Genomic DNA, 19,694 nt, shown 5'->3' with positions numbered 1-19,694 from the left:
ATATTAACAGCTGTCTTAGGCTTTTACTGCTGTGAACAGACACCACAACCAAGACAACTCTTATAAAGAAAACAGTTAATTGGGGCTGGCTTACAGGTTCAGAGGTTCAGCCAGTTTTCATCAAGGTGGGAGCACGGCAGCATCCTGTCAGACATGGTGCAGAAAGAGCTGAGAGTTCTACATCTTCATTTGAAGGCCACTAGAGGAAGACTCACTTCCAGGCAGCTACAAGAACAGAACTCCCACAGTGACACACCTACTCCAACAAGGCTGCACTCCCTGGGCAGAGCATATATGAACCATCACAACAGTTACAGCCTACTATTAGACTAACTACTCAAGATTTGAGTAATTTGTTTCAAACTTACAAGGTGATTCAGAGTTAAACGATCCTTGGCAATTAACAGCTGAAGCGGAGAAAAGTTGACTCAGGTAGAGAAAAAGTTGCAGGATGCATGTGTGGACCATTTATATTCCAAACTTAACTATTCTAGCTATCTTGCCTTCTACTCATTGCCCTATGGGACTCATTATGCAGAAAGAAGACAGTATTTTAGAATGGGTCTTCTTACGCCTTCAATCCCAGGACTTGGGAGGCAGAGGCAGGCGGATTTCTGAGTTCGAGGCCAGCCTGGTCTACAGAGTGAGTTCCAGGACAGCCAGGGCTACACAGAGAAACCCTGTCTCAAAAAAAAAAAAAAAAAAAGTCTTCTTAGCACATTAACAGATTAAAAAACTTAAACGTATGTTGAAAAGGTTTCTGATCTAATTGTAAGAGGAAGAATAAGACTTTTGATTATCAGAAACTGACAGACCCAGAAGAAATCATAGTACCTTACACTAATGCTGAAATTATCTCATTATGGGTAATTAATGAAGACTGTTAAGTTTGTAGCAATTATTTGGGAGAAATTAACAACAGATTTCCCAAAACAAGCAACTCCAGTTCATAAAAAGAACTAATTAGATTCTCCTCGTATAGTAAAAGGACATCAATTTCTGAAGCTCCTACATTTTATACTGAATGGCAGAGCAGGTTATAAGTCGGGTACTATGAAGTAACTCAAGGCTATATTCTTTGGTTCAAAAATCAGAGCTATACACAATTGGTATGTAAACGGTATACTTTAAAGATGGTTCAACATCAGGATGGAAGTCAGGGAACGTGTTATGTTGTAGAAAAGGTTCTGTCTGTATTTCCACAGGTGATGAAAGGCCATAGATTCCATCAAAATTGATAATGATCTGATCCATATAAGAGGCTTCCACATGAAAGGCATGACTCAAGGAATGAAGAGATGCAAAAAGACAGCAACACAGATGAAGCAGAAAGCTGACACCCCTGCATGGGAACAACTCAACAAACTGGCTGAAGGACAGATTGTTCATCAAACTGGCAGACTGGAAAACCTTGATGCTGAACTGGACATTGGCAGAAGGACAGATGATCGGGACTGTCATTATGAAGGACCATCATCACATGAATGGGTTCTCAGAAGGACATTTGGACTATTAATTTATGGGTTTGCTAATTGTTTCTGTTGTAATAGTTAAAAAGTGTATGATTTTTAACTTAAACAGGAAGGGAGAGGGGGAAATTTGATCCAGCAACTCTGGCTGGAATACAGACACATTTTTTTTGTTGTTGTTTTGTTTTGTTTTTTGAGACTGGGTTTCTCTGTGTAGCCCTGGCTGTCCTGGAACTCACTCTGTAGACCAGGCTGGCCTCGAACTCGGAAATCCGCCTGCCTCTGCCTCCCGAGTCAGACACATTTTTAATCCCAGGAGCAAGCAGATCTCTGAGGTCAAGGCCAGCCTGGAGCAGAGCAAGTTCCAGGTACAGAAAAGCTGAGGTCCAGGTATAGTGGTGCTACATCCACTCCAGGAGTGACTCACGTGACAGGCCTAGAAACCTGGACACACTCCTGAGGCAAAAAGTTCACGGAAACTTAGTCTCCTGAAAATTTGGCATTCCCAGAGCTAGAATGCCCCAGAGTTGTCCCTTCGATCATATGGAGGGTCTTGCATGCTTTCTTACAGTATTTTACTGGATAACAGTAATCAGGCATCTCAGTTTGCCAGATAGAAATCTCAGGGCAAGCTTAGCAAAGTATACTTAGAATCTTCATTACAGCCAGGTATAGCAGACTACATTCATTGCATATTAGAAGAAAAGTTGGTGAGTTCTTCTGACAAATGGAGATTTCCCTACAGATACTTAAAAGAGCAGCCAAGTTACTCCCATATACAAAATTTACCAAGGCCTAGGAAGAAGGAGGGTTGTGGTTTAAGGAGGAACTACAGTATTGCATTATTCATGAAAGGTCGGCTAGAGCAGGACCCCCTGGGGCAAGCTTTCACAAGGCTCAGAGGAATAGCATAAACTGTGACTAGGGTGTGAAATCCTCTCCTGGCCCCTGTCATTAGCTGACTCTAGGCAGGGCTACCTTTTTTTTAAAAATATTTATTTATTTATTTTATTTTTATTATTATTATTTTTTTTTTTTGGTTTTTCGAGACAGGGTTTCTCTGTGTAGCTCTGGCTGTCCTGGAACTCAGAAATCCGCCTGCCTCTGCCTCCCAAGTGCTGGGATTAAAGGCGTGCGCCACCACGCCCGGCTCTTTTTTAATATTTATTTATTTATTTTATTATATGTAAGTACACTGTAGCTGTCTTCAGACACTCCAGAAGGGGGCATCAGATTTCGTTATGGATGGTTGTGAGCCACCATGTGGTTGCTGGGATTTGAACTCAGGACCTTTGGAAGAGCAGTCAGCGCTCTTAACCGCTGAGCCATCTCACCAGCCCCTGCAGGGCTACTTTTATCTTAACTGTAAACATTGCCTGGTTCCTGCCAGTCCTTTGTAGGCACTCCTCTGTTTTGTGTCAGATAACTTCAATGTACCTTGCCTGCTGTGACACCCTACTTCTTTGTTTTCTGTATTATATGTATCTGATGCTAACTTTGACAAAACTACATTCAGAGACACACTCCCTTGTGTCCCTGTCTGTTTGTCACCCTTCTTGCTGACTCCCTCTCCACCTGTAACCGGAACCCTGATTTCTCCCACAGATTGAGGGGGCCGACTGAGGCCAGTCTGTGACATAGTGGTACACACCTTTAATTCTGGCACTTAGCAGTCAGTAGAGAGGAGTATAGTGGAGTTGAGTGTGGCAGTTTGGTTGGTAGCTATTCAGTTCCTGGCGTTTAGAGATAGTTTTATGGGGACAGTTTTACAGACAGGTTGCAGAGAGAACGAGCTAGACAAGGGTGAAGACAGAATGAGCCAGAGAATGAGAAGGAGCCAGCAGGAGATTAGGACAGATTTCTAGAGTTAGTTTGAGGCCAAGCAGAGCAATTCAGTCAAAAGCTGAGAGAAGCCAGTTTGAACCAGTCAGCCTGGAGAAGCATTTGAGCCAGAGCAGCTGAGTTGAAGCAGCCAGAGCTCAGGAAGAGCTAGAAAGGGTGAGCTTACTCAGTAGGTTTCCTCGGAGATGCTAATTACAACAGGTGAATAATAGTTACTTTTACAGGATCCCTGCCTGTCTTAGGGATGGATACTAATTGTTGTGAAGAAAAAGCAATGATGAAAAAGCAAGTAGGGAAGGAAAGGGTCCATCAGGCTCACACTTTCTTTCTTTTTTTTTTCTTTTTAAACAATTAACAAAAGTTCCCGATAAGGGAACCAATGGTTTATTGTAGGTTCAAGAACAGAAGATAAAACATTGACTGGGTTTATCTTTACAAAATTTTAATAATATCGTAGTCATAAAATTATGTTTTTTAACTTTCTATGAACCTGTTGAGCCTGTGACAGATAATGGATGTTTAGCCAGATAATTACTCTTAATGGATATGCATGTAAACATCTCTGTTGTAAACTTCTTTTTTTTTAATTTATTTTTTATTAGGTATTTTCCTCATTTACATTTTCAATGCTATCCCAAAAGTCCCCCATACCCACCCCCCCAATCCCCTACCCACCCACTCCCCCTTTTTGGCCCTGGCGTTCCCCTGTACTGGGGCATATAAAGTTTGCAAGTCCAATGGGCCTCTCTTTGCAGTGATGGCCGACTAGGCCATCTTCTGCTACATATGCAGCTAAAGACAAGAGCTCCCGGGTACTGGTTAGTTCATATTGTTGTTCCACCTATAGGGTTGCAGATCCCTTTAGCTCCTTGGGTAATTTCTCTAGCTCCTCCATTGGGGGCCGTGTGACCCATCCAATAGCTGACTGTGAGCATCCACTTCTGTGTTTGCTAGGCCCCGGCATAGTCTCACAAGAGACAGCTATATCTGGGGTCCTTTCAGCAAAATATTGCTAGTGTATGCAATGGTGTCAGCGTTTGGAAGCTGATTATGGGATGCATCCCTGGATATGGCAATCACTAGATGGTCCATCCTTTCATCACAAATTTTGTCTCTGTAACTCCTTCCATTGGGTGTTTTGTTCCCATTTCTAAGAAGGGGCAAAGTGTCCACACTTTGGTCTTCGTTCTTCTTGAATTTCATGCGTTTAGCAAATTGTATCTTATATCTTGGGTATCCTAAGTTTCTGGGCTAATATCCACTTATCAGTGAGTACATATTGTGTGAGTTCCTTTGTGATTGGGTTACCTCACTCAGGATGATGCCCTCCAGGTCCATCCATTTGCCTAGGAATTTCATAAATTCATTTTTTTTAATAGCTGATAGTACTCCATTGTGTAAATGTACCACATTTTCTGTATCCATTCCTCTGTTGAGGGGCATCTGGGTTCTTTTTTTTTTTTTTTTTTTTTTTGGTTTTTCGAGACAGGGTTTCTCTGTATAGCCCTGGCTGTCCTGGAACTCACTTTGTAGACCAGGCTGGCCTTGAACTCAGAAATCCGCCTGCCTCTGCCTCCCTAGTGCTGGGATTAAAGGCGTGCGCCACCACGCCCGGCTCTGGCATCTGGGTTCTTTCCAGCTTCTGGCTATTATAAATAAGGCTGCTATGAACATAGTGGAGCAAGGCTTACACTTTCATATCACCATTCATCATCAAAGGAAGTCAGGACATTAAATCAAACAGGGCAGGAACCTGGAGGCAGGAGCTGATTCAGAGGCCGTGGGAAGGATGCTGCTTACTGGCTTGCTTCCTTATGGAACCCAGGACCATCAGCTGAAGTGGAAACTTAAGGGTACTTTGGAAAGTTAGGTGGATGATGTTTTGTTGGGGCAAACACATGAAGGAACATTTTGTTAAAGTGGACACAGATGAGAAAGGCTAAGGCCGACTTGGAATGTTTCGCTGAAGCGGACTCAGGAGAGATGCTCTGCTAAAGCAAGCACGTGAAAGGACACATGATGAAAGGTTCTTTGCTAATGGCACACAGGTATTGGTCTGCCTTACACTGAAGAGCTGAGCTGCATTTGTCAAGATGCCATAGAGAGAAACGCACCAAAAACCTTCTAGTGGTGTACTGCACCTATGGCCGCTTCCAAGGACTCGGGCTGATTGGGCACACATGCTGAGGCAAGAGCTATGCTGAGGCCCATGGAGGACATGCGATGTTTGGAGGTTATAAGTAGGACTCCACAGAGTGATGGAGTCAGAGCTTGTCTTGCTGGTACAGCTAGCTGTGTAATGATTGTGGGTCTCGCATCTTCTTTGACCTTCGTTTACCCTGAAAGAGGCACAGCTGAGAACTTCTGGTGTTTCTGTTGGTCCCTCCTGCTGACTTTTGCTGAGGCTGAGGCCCGGCTGTCTCTGCTAGGTCATGTCACCGCTGTTGCTAACCCTACTTTACCTAACTGGACTGCTGGGGTATCCGTGAGGTGTTTGCGAGTGGACTGAAATGCTGCTGCCTGATAACCTGTGAACTGAACTGCCAATTTCCAGACAACACAGAAGTTGTTCCAAAGAACCTTTCCAAACAGGTCGACTTCTGCTGTGTCCTTCCTTTTCCACCACCTCTGGTAGGTGGTGGGTTACAAGGAAGGTTAAAGCGTTTAAGTTTGATCATTAAAATTAGGATTTGAAAAAAATTAAAGTTACAATCAGCCCAAGGATGGCACCACCCACAAGAGGGCTGGGCCCTCTACCAATCACTAGTAAAGACGCCTTACAACCAGAATTGTACCAGGACAGAGGCATTGTCTCAATTGTCGTTTGTTGGAATGATGTTTTTATGCACTGTGTAAAGATTGTCTCTGTATTATACAAACGCTGGTTTCTGAAGTGGCAGAGATCTGATTACAGGCTGAACTCTGGTATTGTTCAGCATCACCTGTCTTAGTGTTTTGTAAATAATCCCTCTCTCACCTTCGGATTGGTTTTTTTACGAATCTGATGGCCTAAAGCAAAGGCCGGAATTCCAGGAAGAGTAGGAACTCTGGGAAAAATTCAGGTGCTGGAAATTTTTCCATGGAGACATGGAGGAAGTTGGACATATGAAACTGAGAAGAGGTAACCAGCCACGTGGCAGAACTTAGATTAGTATAAATGGGATAACTGGGTTACAAGCTAGTTTGAAACAAGCCTACCTTAAGGCCTAGGCATTCGCTTATTAGCAAACAACCCTCTGTGTCATTATTTAGGAACTGGGGCAGACATAGAAAAGCCCAAACGGTTACAGAGGATCACTCCTTTCCAGTGACTGTAGTTTGTGTCAAGCTGACATAAAACTAGCCAGCACAATGTCCCATCATTGACATCCTTATCTCCTGCCATACTCTGAGGTTGCTTCACCCCTTGATATTCCAAATGGCAGGTAAGGGAGGCATGAAAATTAGTGATGACAACCGAAGAGACTTTGGGGGGGGAAGAAGGGAGAGGTGACAAATGCCAAAGCACCTAAAAGACCTGGCCTCCCTGAACCTCATTGGTGTCGCATCTCCTAGTTAGACTCCGGCCCCTGCACGAGGTGTGACCACCAAGACTAGTAATGCGTCCTCATGCAGTAATTGCCAATGGACTGTAGCACCCTTCTCTGAGAGGGCTACAGAGGAAGAGTACTGCTTGAGGGCTTTCCAACAACATTGTGTAGGTCATCTCAGCCAAGCTGGTGCTGGCGCCAGTTGGGGAGAACGCAGGAGTCATGGTATATGGCCACATCAGCTTCATACTGTAAACACCCTAGGTAACAACTGCCTCACTGAGGCCAGGCCTGGTATGACAGCAGGCCATGTGAGCTCTGCCTCTTTACTAAGCCAGGACCTGACTTACCATGCTCAGTGACCCAAGAAGGAAACCTAACACCCAGCTACTCCCTCCTGTGGAGTCTGGTCTTGGCAGACCCAGCCTTTACTATGGGCCATCCTCCCACTTAAGATCATGAGAGGAAATGATGCTCATGTCAGCTCAAGTCTCTGTGGTGTGGTCACTCGTCCCTTCTAGCAGAGCAGATGGGCCCGATGAGGCCTTGTCAGGCCTGCACTGGAGGAAGAAACCTCTATCACCCCCTGTAAATGCTCTGGAGAGCAGGGCATCAGTGTTCTGTCCTGTGGCAGTGGCAGGGACAGGTCTAGGAATGCAAATTCCATTACCTCTAGGCCACTATGGAGTTTGTGTGCCTCCAACACACGGCTCCTGTTTACTCCAGTCTGGCTGTCACCTCATATCCCCAGATTTGAGCAGAACTGTCTCAGGGATGTGGGTGCAGGTGAAGCTGGAGGCTTGCTGGGGCTGGGCTACATCTATGCATGCTGGCTGTTGCAAAACCGATGTTATCTCCTAGAAGAGTCTGTGAATCACTGCCCCAGAGCAAGGGGCTGTGCCCCAAATCCTCCCAAACAAAGACCCTTTGTTCCCAAACCCACTCATCCTGGCCCACGTGAACAACGGCCAGACACATAGGCAGACAGACGTGCCAATGGAGGCAGCCAGTACAAGTAGAATCAAGGCTATTTTCCATACCTGAGTGATTTTCTCAGCCTGCCTGCCTCAGCTCTCAGAGCTAAGCGTAGAAGATCTGGGGCTGGCTGCAGGAGGCCCCAGCAACAGTCCTGGAAGGAGTCGAACCATGAGGTATTAGAACCCATAGTGGTTTCCGTTGGGAGCCCATGGGTTGGATTGGCCAAGCCCAGTCAGTGAGCAGTGCCCCCAACTCAGGACTTTGTGTTCTGCTCTAAGTTACAGTCAGACATGAATTTTTCAGCTTGCTTGAAGTTCTGAGGGCAACACAGTCCACACAAGGCTCCCACTGAAACCTTCTCTTTCCAGGCCAGAAGCTCCTTTTGGGCTGGGAAGCCTCTCTTCCTTGACCTCTTCACCCACTTTTTCCAGCCAGGGAACCTCAGACACTAGGGATGGACTCACAGTAAGCTAGTAGGAGACCCTGAGCAGCCACACATCCTATGCTGGAGCTCCTAGCTGACTTTAGCAGGACTAGTGCTACTGGGCCTTTCCAGCATCAAGGACAAGAACTATGTCCATTCCTGAGTCTGACCACTGGCTGTGGAGAGCTCCAATCATCTGGACACCTTCCCCGCGGTTCTTCCTGGATCCAGGGCAGAGATCCCTGGAGACACAGATACCGTTTTCCCTCCACTACAACGTGCACATTCAGGTGCCTTGTAGGAATATACCACGACACAACCACAGACTCTTGACATGGCCTATATAGGTTCACAAGTATACACAGATGTGTGAAGAGCGCCTCCAAAGAAAGCACTCACAATGCCAAACCAGATACACTTAGTTTTCTGCAGAATAAGGTTGTCTGGATCAGGGCCTAAGGACTGCTTCTAAACTCAGAAGGCCCAATAGGGGGTGAATAACCCAACAGGTCTTTAGAGTAGACCCAATCAAAAGTCAAGACTGCCTAGCTATATTCTAAGGCCCCATGTATAGGCTGATAGGAGCAGTCCTCATCTATATGTTGAACTCCCAAAGGGGAGTACAAGATGGGTATGTGTGTGGACTGGCACTGGCAAAGCTGCATAACACCAAAAATGAAGGCCTTAGAGGCTTAGCCTTGTTCATGACCAGAAGCAGCCCCTGACCCTGCCTACCTCTTCCAACTCCTAGCTTGAGATGCATCCTAAAAGGACTCTCCAGCCATAGTGGGCATTAGGACCATGTTCTTGTTCTTGCTCAAGCCCAGGACACGGTGGCGAGAACACTAAGGGATCAGGCTCTGACTTAACACTACACCACACCTCCGAAACCTGGGTGGACATTGCTCCAAGGAGGGGCTGGCCAGATCTGACTAGGCTATGGCTCAAAACTAGACTCAAGAAGGGTTTTTCGGATCAAGTATTTCTATGTTGGGTATGGCCTTCAAGGACAGTCAGGAGCTCCTGGCAGTGGTTATACCCCACCTTCAAGCCCTAGCCTGGCAGGCAGAAGGGTCAGACTGAGGTTGTGGGAAGTCAGTCAGCCTAGCAAAGGGGTTAGCAAGGCCAGACAGTACCTCCGGCTGCTCTAAAACAAGGGCTTGGGATCAGGAGCCAAACCAAGGCTGTCCAGCACAGCACTGGTCATGCTTTCTCTGTCCCCAGCCAATTATCTAGATATATTGGCCATTTCACAAAACCAGTTTCAAAATGGGAGAGTGTAGAAGAAAATTACCTTTCCCTGATGTCTCCCCACTCTTGGGACCCTGAGCATAAGCAGCTCCAGTCTGCCTGCCTTCCATAGCATGCCATGCACAGGCTGGGTGCATGGCCAGGACTGTAATTCCTCTGCTCCACACAGCCCCTGGCTGGGTAGATATGCTAGGTGTCTTCCATGAATCTCTGGAATATCAGAGCCTAGGACTATGTGAGAATTGAGAAAATCATATGGTACAGCCGGGTAAAGCAAAAAACAGAACCCTGACTGCTGTGTCTTCTGGGTAGGTGGCATGTGTTTTTCTGTATCTGTTACCTGGACCCTCAGTAGGAGCCTTCCACTCTACCTTAGACACCACTCCCTTGCTTCTGGGCCCCCAGCCACTAGGGCTCATCTGGAGACAGCACATTCCAAGGAAATTACAGCTAAGTGGCTAATGACCTCCGATTAGGGGCAGAAATGGGGAGGAAGAGGAGACAGACAGACGCAGGTGGAGTCAGGCGCCCAGACAAGACCCACCCCGATCCTGGCCACCTGCCCGGGCATTGCTCTGCAGAGCTGGGCCCTGATCACTATGTCTCCTAATCTCTCATCTCCTCATCTCCATCTGTCTCTTTGTGGAGTCCTAAGTCCCATTCTCTGAGTCTCCATCTGGGGGATTATGGCCCCTTACAGCAGCCAACAAGACCAAAGAACAAAGCTGAGAGACCATTACCCTGGTCAGGGAGGCCCTGTATGTGGCTCAGGACAGCCTGGCTGGTGCTGGGTAGCTTAGCTTCCAGCCTCAGCCTGCTCTGCACAGAGCAATGCCACTACTAGTGGAGCCGAGGGATTACAGGCCTGGCCATGCAGAGAAGCAGCCCCTGAAAACCCTACTAATATAAGGGATGCGGCTATGGAACTGCAGGTGTAGATATTCAAACCGTACTTCTGTGCTACCCGCTTTCTAGTCCCTGCTCTGCCTTCTCATAGAGCCTTGACCCTTACTTTCTCCCAGCTGAAGTCACTGTGTAAACTATTTTCCCTGCTTTAGTGTGGGTGGGGATCCTGCTCCCCTGGGGATCCACTGAGCCACAGCCCAAGGGGCTGGGCCTCTAGAAGGAAGACTTGAAAACCCCAGACCTTGGTCCAGCAGGTAGACTGCCCAACAAGGGTGCTGAGAGCAGAAAAGGAAGAGGGTTCTCTGAGAATGGATTTTAAAATCTGGTCTGGTGTCCCAGGTCTGGCAAGTGGGAGGACAGTCACTCCTTTCTTAGGCCCCTTTCTTTTTTTTTTTTTAAAGATTTATTTATTGATTATATGTAAGTACACTGTAGCTGTCTTCAGACACTCCAGAAGAGGGCATCAGATCTCGTTATGGATGGTTGTGAGCTACCATGTGGTTGCTGGGATTTGAACTCTGGACCTTTGGAAGAACAGTCGGGTGCTCTTACCCACTGAGCCATCTCACCAGCCCCTTAGGCCCCTTTCTATTTACTCAGTAGACCTTGGTATGCTCCTACTAGGAGGACCCTAGTAAGCTTTGCACCATCCCCCATCAAAGTAGCTGGCATCGAAGCTGCAGTCAAGTGGAACACGGGTCTCCCCAGACAGCTCCAACCTGACGCCACAAATGGGGGTTGGGAGTGGGGGTTCAGAAGAAAGGTGGAGATGGGTCAGTGGCCAAGCTTACTACCACAAAGACTGGCGCCATCCACACCACCTCAGAGCCTGGTTTGTTTGACCTGCCTCACCGCCCAGCAAGACCGCAGGGAGGGGCTCCCCTATTCTACGACAAGGAGGTTCAAGGTCTTGGGTGAAAGATAACAGCCCACACCCTTTGGCCTCTTGCAGTTTCTACTACCTCACCTTACACGCTGCCCACAGGCCTATGAGCGCCAGACTCCTCTCCTCTGCTGCACATTCCAGGGCCAGGGAGGCTCTCCCACTGCTCAGCCTGGAAGACAGAATTCTGATGGCCTGCCACGGTTTTATCTTGAGAGAAGTCGGAGGCTGAAAACTTACTCCTTGACGGCCCAGGGGCCAACTAGAGATAGTATCTTGGAAGCGCAGCCAGCTGGGACATCCTGAAGCTAATTTATATTCTTTGACCGGAGTCTGCCAGAGCCAAAGTAGTGTAGGGCTAGAGGGAACCTCATATTCATCACTGCGCCTCCCTGGAAGACTGCAGTGCGTGAGCTTAGGTCCGCCCTGCACACCCTCTGATCTTTGAAGTGTGGTTGCCACTACCGGGGAAGGTGGAAAGAAGGCAAACTCCTGCTTCAGCCTGGGCAGGTTTTCCCTACCCCAAATTTTGTCTTAGCACACTTAGGCAACAATGTGCCACACTGGAAAGCACCTGCAGGACCAAGAAGTAGGCAGCTTTATATATTGCTTATATACACCTGAGCTCCCTTCTGCTCCCCAGACGGTGTATGGACTCCCTTCATAGGATACAGGCCTCAAAGGGCCCCTGTGCTGATTAGGTTGTTTGTTTGTTTGTTTGTTTTATCAATTTGACCCAGCTAGAGTAATCTCAGAGGAGAGAAACTCAATTGAAAAAAAAAAAAAAAGCTTCCATAAGACCTGGCCGCGTGTGGAGGAACACGCCTTTAATCCCAACACTTGGGAGGCAGAAGCAGGCGGATCTCTCTGAGTTCTAGGACAGTCCGAGCTATATAGACAGATCCTGCCACTCCCCGAAAAGAAAAGAAAAGAAAAGAAAAGAAAAGAAAAGAAAAGAAAAGAAAAGAAAGGAAGGAAGGAGAGAAGGAGGGAGGGAGGGAAAGAGAGGAGGGAGAAAAGGAGGGAGGGAAGGAGGGAGGGAGGGAGGGAGGGAGAGAGAGAGAGAGAGAGAGAGAGAGAGAGAGAGAGAGAGAGAGAGAGAGAGAGAGAGAGAGGCTAAGCAAGCCCCAAAGAGACAGTCAATCAGCAGGTCCGCTGTGACTTTGGCTCTATTTTGGCCTTTAGGTTTCTGCCTTCAGTTGCAGCTCTGACTTCTCTTATTGTTGGGACGTGACCTGAGAATTATAAGCAGAAAAAAACCATTCCCTCCCCAAGTTTCTCTTGATTATAGTGTTTTATCACAACAATAGAAACCCTAGGAGTGGGATGCAGGTGTGACAGGCCTGACCACAATGTGCTCTGGGGAGGATTGTGAAAGGACTTGGATAGCCCTGAGTTTAACGAGCTATCATGATAACTTACAAGATAACATGAGAACAGCTCAGACGAGGAAGGCCTGGTTTGTGACGTTTCAGAGGGAAGTTTGAGTGTCCCCAAAAGATTATTATCAGGACTACTTGCGTTTTTTGAATTAAAAATCTGCAGTTCTGGTCAGCGAGGGCTGAAGAATTGGCTGTTATTAACAAGAGACTATAACTACTGAGTTTAAGTCTTTGCTTGCTGGGATACTTGGTGCAGGTGAGCTGGGGCTGAAGAATCAGTTGTGATTATGAAGAGATTCCCCTCACCATTACTGAGGGGAAATTTTTTGGAAAGTATTTTCGTGGGGTCAGCACATAAAAGCTATGATCTAGAAACAGCCAAGGCTGTACCTCCTGCTAGCACCTGAACTTGGCAACTTGTAAGAATTTCCCCAGGTGATGCTGGTCTTGAAGGCATGAAGGGTCAAAGAGAACAACAGAGACCTGGCACTTTTCAGAGGCCATTGCTAAAGGTAACAATTCAGTTGCAATAGAGGTTCCAGGACTGAAGGGGTCATGGAGAAGCTGAGGTTTGGAACATGTGGCTCCCTAAAGAGAGCCCAGCGGCAGCAGAGAACCCAGCATTTTGGGGATACCAGCATCATAGGACGATCACCAAGGACAGCAACAGGTATGGGAGCCATCCTGAGCCTATGAAACTAGCTGTGTGTGCTATGGGTGGCAAAATCGACGTGGAACTCCCAAGACCCTTTGGAAAAGATTGTGAGTGGATCCCGACATGAAGCACTGAACTCTTTATAATCTTGGACTGTGACTGTACCCTGGTTCTTTTCTCTTGAAATAATAAAGCATTTATTTGGGTAGTTTGTTGTTTTGTTGATTTTATAGGAACTCAGTTATGAGGTTTTGGCTATTTTAGAGAAATTTTGTACTTTAAAAGAGACTTTGAATTTTTGTTTTGTCTTATTTCTTGAGACAGGGTTTCTGCTGGCTGTCCTGGAACTCACTCTGTAGATAATACTGGCCTCAAACTCAGACATCTGCCTGCCTCTGCCTCAGGGTCAACTCAATCCCCAGCAGGTAGAGGAGCTGTCAGGAAGCTGTTTCCACTGCTGGCTGGAAGTCTATCTGGAGACCATGTGAGAGGACTTTATTCTCGTCCCTCTTTGGGGCTACACTCTGCTCTGGGATCACTTATAGACAATCTTCTGTTTGCTGTACATCTCCTATTCATGTCTTGCCCACTCAGTTGCCATTTCTACCAACACAATAAGCAGAGTGCACCCAAGAGCGATGAAGAAGTTTGGAGTTCTTTATTGCTATGAAAACTATTAAAAGGGGAGTGAGTAGTCCTTTTCAGCTCCTCTAAGAAGCAAGGTGTTGGTTCCTCAATCCACAATCGTTTCTTCAGCTCCGCTAGGTACCCAAAAGCATTCCCGAGAAGCTGGAAGTGTTCTGGATGGTGAGGACTGCCCCAGAACTGTTGTCCACGAACACAGAGACATACTGTCCAGACTAAAGACATCGTGGTAGGCATCATCATTAGTGGGTGGCTCCAATCTAGAAGCCTACCCACCCATAGGAATAGCATTTGGAGCCAATACTCCCCAACGGTTGAACTACTAGCCATACAGATCTAGAAACATCTTGACCAGACAGCACCCTCCAAGGCACAAGGGTTCAGAGGTCCGGAGCAACTACTTGCACTAAGCTGTAAGACCCTCCCAGGCCAGAGACGCCCACCCACCTGTTGCTTACCTGTAGATGCAGCAGCCCCTGAACCTGCACTGTGAAGACCCTGCTGTTGCTCTCCAGACCTGATACAGCCTCCAGGGACCTGGGCATAGCACCACAGGGCAACAGTGTTGAGGCCACTGGCCCATGGTGCTCAGGCACTCCTTAAGGTAGCTACTTGTAATCTCAGGCCAAGGAGAGACCCCAGAGGACTGTGGTGGGACTCACGTATGACGATGACACAAGGACTCAATACAGATGAGAACACGGACCATATCCCGGGTACGCAACCGGCCTCTGCCCTGCAGTTCACTGTGGTCTACGGGTAGAGGGGTTTCAGGATCCTGCCCAGAACAGGCTCAAGTGTCTGCCAGGGTTGAGGGTGGTTGGCCCCCGAGCAGAGTAGATGACATCTCTGAGGGACCCACCCTCAAGGGATAACCTACCCATCACCCATAGTGCATATATAGAGACTGGCTCACCCACGTGCAGGCTGGCAGAAAACTGGAAGATGGCAGAGACTGGGGCTGTGAATCGGCCCAAGGACAGGCTCAGGCCAGATCCCCGCAGGAAGGCGCCCTGAGTAGTAGGCTGTGGAAATTAGGAGGTGACTGGCTACGTTCAGGGCCTGGATCCTCACCATGTACACTTTAGCCAAGCAAGACACCTACATAGCCCAACCCCAATCAGGTCTTTCCTGGGCCTCATTCTCTTTGTGGAAAGGACAGGGCTGACCTCTGTGTCTACACCCATGTGTGCCTTAGAGCAAAGGCTCCAGGCTCCAGTGGATGGATAGGACCCCAAAAGCTATCATAGGGGATGGCAATTCTAGGCCCCACTTTTGTCTTAGTACAAGGTGGAGCTCCTAACTTTAACAAAGGCTGGCTCTCACCCTCTACAACAGTATCTCTAGGGCACAATGCAGGCATGTGCCCAGCAACCGTTGTTATCTGTGGGCCCATCTTGCCAATAAGGGAATACTCCTGTACCCTGACCTCTTGGTATATAATCGTCAAAGATATAAGTATAATTTTGGCTTGTGTCCCCACTCACAGCTTGGAATCCTTGCAGTTCCACCAGAGTCTTCTTGTCCACCAGCACAGGGCCTTTCAAACGGCAGTAGAAGGCCTCAACCACCAGCCGTTGGCTGGGTTCCTGGGGTAACAATGTGTCTGGTAGCCCTGAGAATCGAAGTTCTGTGGCCTCTGTGGAGAGGGCCACTTTGGGTCAGGTCCCTTCTAGCCCTGTAAGAGCTTCCCAGGCTTCTGAGAGAGGCTGGGTACAGGGCAATCTTACCTTTCAGTATCTCCTGAAATTCCTGCAGTAAGGCCTCTGGGGTAACGCCCACACCAGGGGAGCCAGGGGGACCAGGAGGGCCAGGAGGTCCTGGGGGCCCTGGGAGACCTGAGAGGCCTCGCTAAAAGAGGTAAAAGAAAGTGAGTCTGCGTAGGAGTCCCCCCACTCCAACCCCTTTCTCTATGCTGAGAACCTGAAAGGGCTGGTCTCACACAGCTCAGGGCCTTACCGACTTCTTGTCCCGGCCACGACACCGTTTTCTAGAGGACCCATCATCTGGCCGTCGGACAAAGTTCAACCACGTCATGTGGGCATCTGAGAGCTCAGGTCCAGAGGCTTCCGGGGGCTGAAAAGTCAAAGAAGCAAGGCTGGTGTATTGACCAGCAGGCCTCTGGCCTCTGTCTTAATACACCCCACGGATACCTGTGAACTTCAAGTTAGTGGGGGATTCAGGCACACAGGAAGATGTCACTGGAGTAACTCAGGTCATGGCCCAAAGGAACTCTCCCTAGTTATAACCTAGATGTCCCCATGAGTGTTAGTGTTGGGGGTGGGAGGAGGGAATAAGCATGGTGAGGTCTGGGGCTCTGTGAAAGCAAGAACCTGACACTAAAACACCTTGGGCCTTCGTGAAAATGACCATGACCCCTCTGGCCCTGCTCCCATGAAGAAGGACATAATGGACTCATATAGGGCAAGCCCGATGTGTCTCTAACAAGAGGTTGGCCTTAAATGAGGTAAGGTAGCTACAGACACAAAGATACGGCGTTGGGAGAGTGTATCTGGTAAGGGCCAAGCCTGTCTCTGGAGACAATTAGCATGTGGAGGAGACCTGCATATCAGGCCAGCAGCCTGTGGAATGGACAGGAGTGTAGCAGCCACTAGTCCAGCTGTGACAGACTGGTTGTTTTGAAATGTTCCTGCCTTCATTAACCAGAGTAAGCCAAGGGTTCTGAGACAACACAAGGTACAGGGTGGCTACTGGAGATAGCTTTATTTACTCATCAGAAATTAAGATGTTCTCTTCCAGACAGGTTATAGGCTAGAAAGGACTTGCAAACACTGCTTCCCCTTAGGTCCCACCCAGGGACAGATGCAAGGACAGATGCATGCACCCCAATTCTCTATCAGGTATCTGTTTGACCCCTTGACACTGAGAACATCAGACATTGCTAAGCCAAGGGTAAAGGCTGCAAGGAGATGTAGAACAAACCCCACCCCAGCACAAAGAGCAGAGACACCTGGAAAGTGAGTCCACAGAGGCTCTAGCCCTGCCAACATCTTCTCAAACTGTCTCCTGTCCTATCTTTGGAAAGACAACCCAGGGCAGGGTTGATAAAACTGCCTCCACTCCACTGGGTGGACACAACCTCCCTTTCCTAGTATCTTTAGGGAGGGTTACTCAGGACCCTACACCCGCAGGAGCTCCCACTCTGAGTGGTCATAATCTCCCTTCCGCCCGCCCGGGAACTAGCCCATGGCTTACACTCCCTCAGCTCTGCTCACTCTGCCTATCAGGAAAATGGGCCTTGAGGTGGTTTGACGTGAGCTGAGAGGCAGCCAAGCAGGCCAACACAGAGACACCCTAGGAAGGATACAGAGCAAGGGTCAAAGATCCAGAGCCAGGAGGATCTTGTCTGGGTAAGAGCTGTTTCCCTTCCTGTCCTGGAGGCCCAGAGGATGGCAGCAGTAGGAGCTCTGAGACTGGCGCTCAGGAGATTCCTGTCTCTAGAGGACTCTTAAGAACAGGGTACTTTGAACGCAAGATGCCACAGCAAATGAGACGACCACAGGACCCCTAGAAAGCACAGGGGACAGGCTACTGCCTATTTAGGAGTTCCGATACATAAGGTGACCCATTCATTTGCCGGGATGCCCTCTCATCCGAGACAGCAATTATACCTAATGGCATCAGACTGTTGAAAAACACACGGAGGCTTCAAAGGGTTAACCGTTTCAGAGCCACCAGGCCTGGCAGAGGGAGGCTCCCCCACAGGCCAGTCCCTGCTCTGGCTGCAGCAAGCGCTAAGCCAGGATTAGGGATCAAAGCCACAGGCAGTGCAACCTGGAAATGGGAGAGCAGAGCTGTCGAGGTGGGGGCCAGTCTGAGCCTAGAACTGCACACCTACATACTCCCCAGCCTCTGCCTACCTTGACGGAGCCTGGGAATCCCTCACGGTTGGACGTGGTAATATTGGGGGAATCCACACGCGCAAACAGCTGCCGAGACTTCTTGAGCTCCTGCCGGGCCCCGGCTCCTGCAGTCTGTAGCCAGAGGAGCGCTGCAGCGGCCCAGCCCCAGGCCCACATGGCTCAGTCTCCGCGAGCAGAGGCTTAGGGGCGGGAGCCCAGGCCGGTGCTCTCATGGGGGCGGCGGCAGGCATTCAGAGCCCCCGCGCGGGGGCGAGGCCCAGGGACGAGCCCAGCAGCCGCTGGTGCATGTCTGCAGGAGGAGCCAGAACTCCTCGTCTCTGTCGACCTATCCTCCTGCTCGGTGCCCTCGACAGCAACCCTGCCACCGAAAGAGAACTACTTTCTCCCTAGGCCTCCCAGGCTCCAAGGGGAGGACTCATTGGGCACTTCCACCACTTGGAAGGCGGGGCGGAGCAGGGCGGGGCGGGGCGGGGCGGAGCAGGGCGGGGCGGGGCAGGGCGGGGCGGGACCCCTATGACCAGTGATTCTTTCACCCCTAAGGAGTTGGGAGGAGCTGGGCTGCGTCTCCCCAGCCCAGTCTCTGGTCTCCTCTCTGCAGGTTTCTATTTAGTTAAGCTGGCAGTGGGGGGTGGGAACTGTCAACTTTCTGTGGCATCTTTCATACCCACACCTCCAGGGAAGCGAATCCACGTGATTCCTTTCCTTTAGGAAGTTGTGTGCAAATCTCCCAGACTTTCCCCCACATACCTCCTTCAGACCCCACCCTAAAACACAAAAAAGGGCCCTGGGAAAAGTAGGGCATCTTTATTAGCTGGTTGCTTAGCCCTCCCAGCTAGGGATCCTCCTGTACTTACAAGAGACCTACCAGGCTCACCTCTGCGAAAAGGCACAACATGAAGAGGCTGGTGATCCTATCTTGACTCTTCAACAGACATAGGGCCAACTTCTATAGTCTGTAACTCCACTGTCAGCCCCCTAGGCCTGTCTTCTAAGAGGTTAGCACAGGCCCAGGCTACACTTCAAGGGGGAACTGGTCCCTGTACATCTCTGACCAATACAATTCCCCCCCCACACCCCCCCAGTCCTCGTGAGTGACAGTGTCAGGTCCCCAGAGAAAGGCCCTTCAAGATCAAAGTTGGGCTAGCTAAGGACAAGCCAAGCCAATGAGTACCTTGAGCTCAGTGATTACGAGGTAGTGGCCCTTGAGACTGGTCCAGGATTCCCAGTAGCCAGATAGCCTCCAACTGGTAAAAGCCGTGGCTACAAACAGCCAGGTGTGGTTCCAACTGCTCTATGAAGGGACTGGAGCTGCATCCCTAACACACGCTGGTTGGTCCCAGTAGGTATGGGTCCTGGTAAACAGAACGCAATGTTCTACAATAGTGGCCCTCAATTCTCACTCCAAAAAAGAGTGAAAGGTGACCAAGCAAGCCGTCCCAGCTCCAGGCCACACCCAGTCAGAGAAGCCTAACAAATCAAGCAGGGATAGAGCAGAACGTAAAGGGAAGTACCGTGCGTGCGTGCGTGTGTGTATCCATGTGTTATATATGCCAAGAAAGACAGCCTCTATGCCCCAAGTTCAAGTCTCAGGTTCGGGGAGGGCAAGTGCCTCAGCCCAGAGACCTCTTCAAAGATGCAGCACCCTGTTCCTTTGGTCCACTTATACCTCGGTGGCCTATCTGGAAGTGGGATTCCGCAGCTGTCTTTCAGGCAGTTTATAAGCAGGTAGGCTAGACTTACCCTGTCACAGAAATACCACAGTAGGCAGGGACCTCATGTTGTGGCTAGGGATGGACTCAAGTTTCCAGTTTTCCAGCTTCAATATCTCCCTGCCACAAACAACTT

General features: G+C 49.0%; 1 protein-coding gene and 1 long non-coding RNA gene across 2 annotated transcripts; both read right to left on the bottom strand.

The window, feature by feature from the left end:
* Nucleotides 1–13,954: 13,954 nt before the first annotated feature.
* Nucleotides 13,955–18,272, bottom strand: C1qtnf12 (C1q and tumor necrosis factor related 12). The gene is made up of 8 exons (NM_026125.3): nucleotides 17,847–18,272; nucleotides 15,925–16,041; nucleotides 15,696–15,816; nucleotides 15,453–15,604; nucleotides 14,882–14,990; nucleotides 14,628–14,718; nucleotides 14,424–14,502; nucleotides 13,955–14,180 (listed from the first exon to the last, which is right to left on the bottom strand). Exons 1-8 carry the CDS (start codon nucleotides 18,003–18,005, stop codon nucleotides 14,082–14,084), a joined length of 927 nt encoding a protein of 308 aa, NP_080401.1. The 5' UTR covers nucleotides 18,006–18,272; the 3' UTR covers nucleotides 13,955–14,081.
* On the bottom strand, nucleotides 16,675–17,840 carry Gm42365. Its single transcript, XR_881642.1, has 2 exons — nucleotides 17,598–17,840; nucleotides 16,675–17,493 (listed from the first exon to the last, which is right to left on the bottom strand). It is a non-coding gene; the product is annotated as a predicted gene, 42365 (long non-coding RNA).
* Nucleotides 18,273–19,694: the final 1,422 nt, after the last annotated feature.

This window comes from Mus musculus, chromosome 4, assembly GCF_000001635.26.
Source record: "Mus musculus strain C57BL/6J chromosome 4, GRCm38.p6 C57BL/6J".
Classification (NCBI taxonomy): Eukaryota; Metazoa; Chordata; class Mammalia; order Rodentia; family Muridae; genus Mus; species Mus musculus.
Note: the sequence above shows the minus strand (reverse complement) of the source record. Positions and strands in the feature narration are given on the sequence as shown.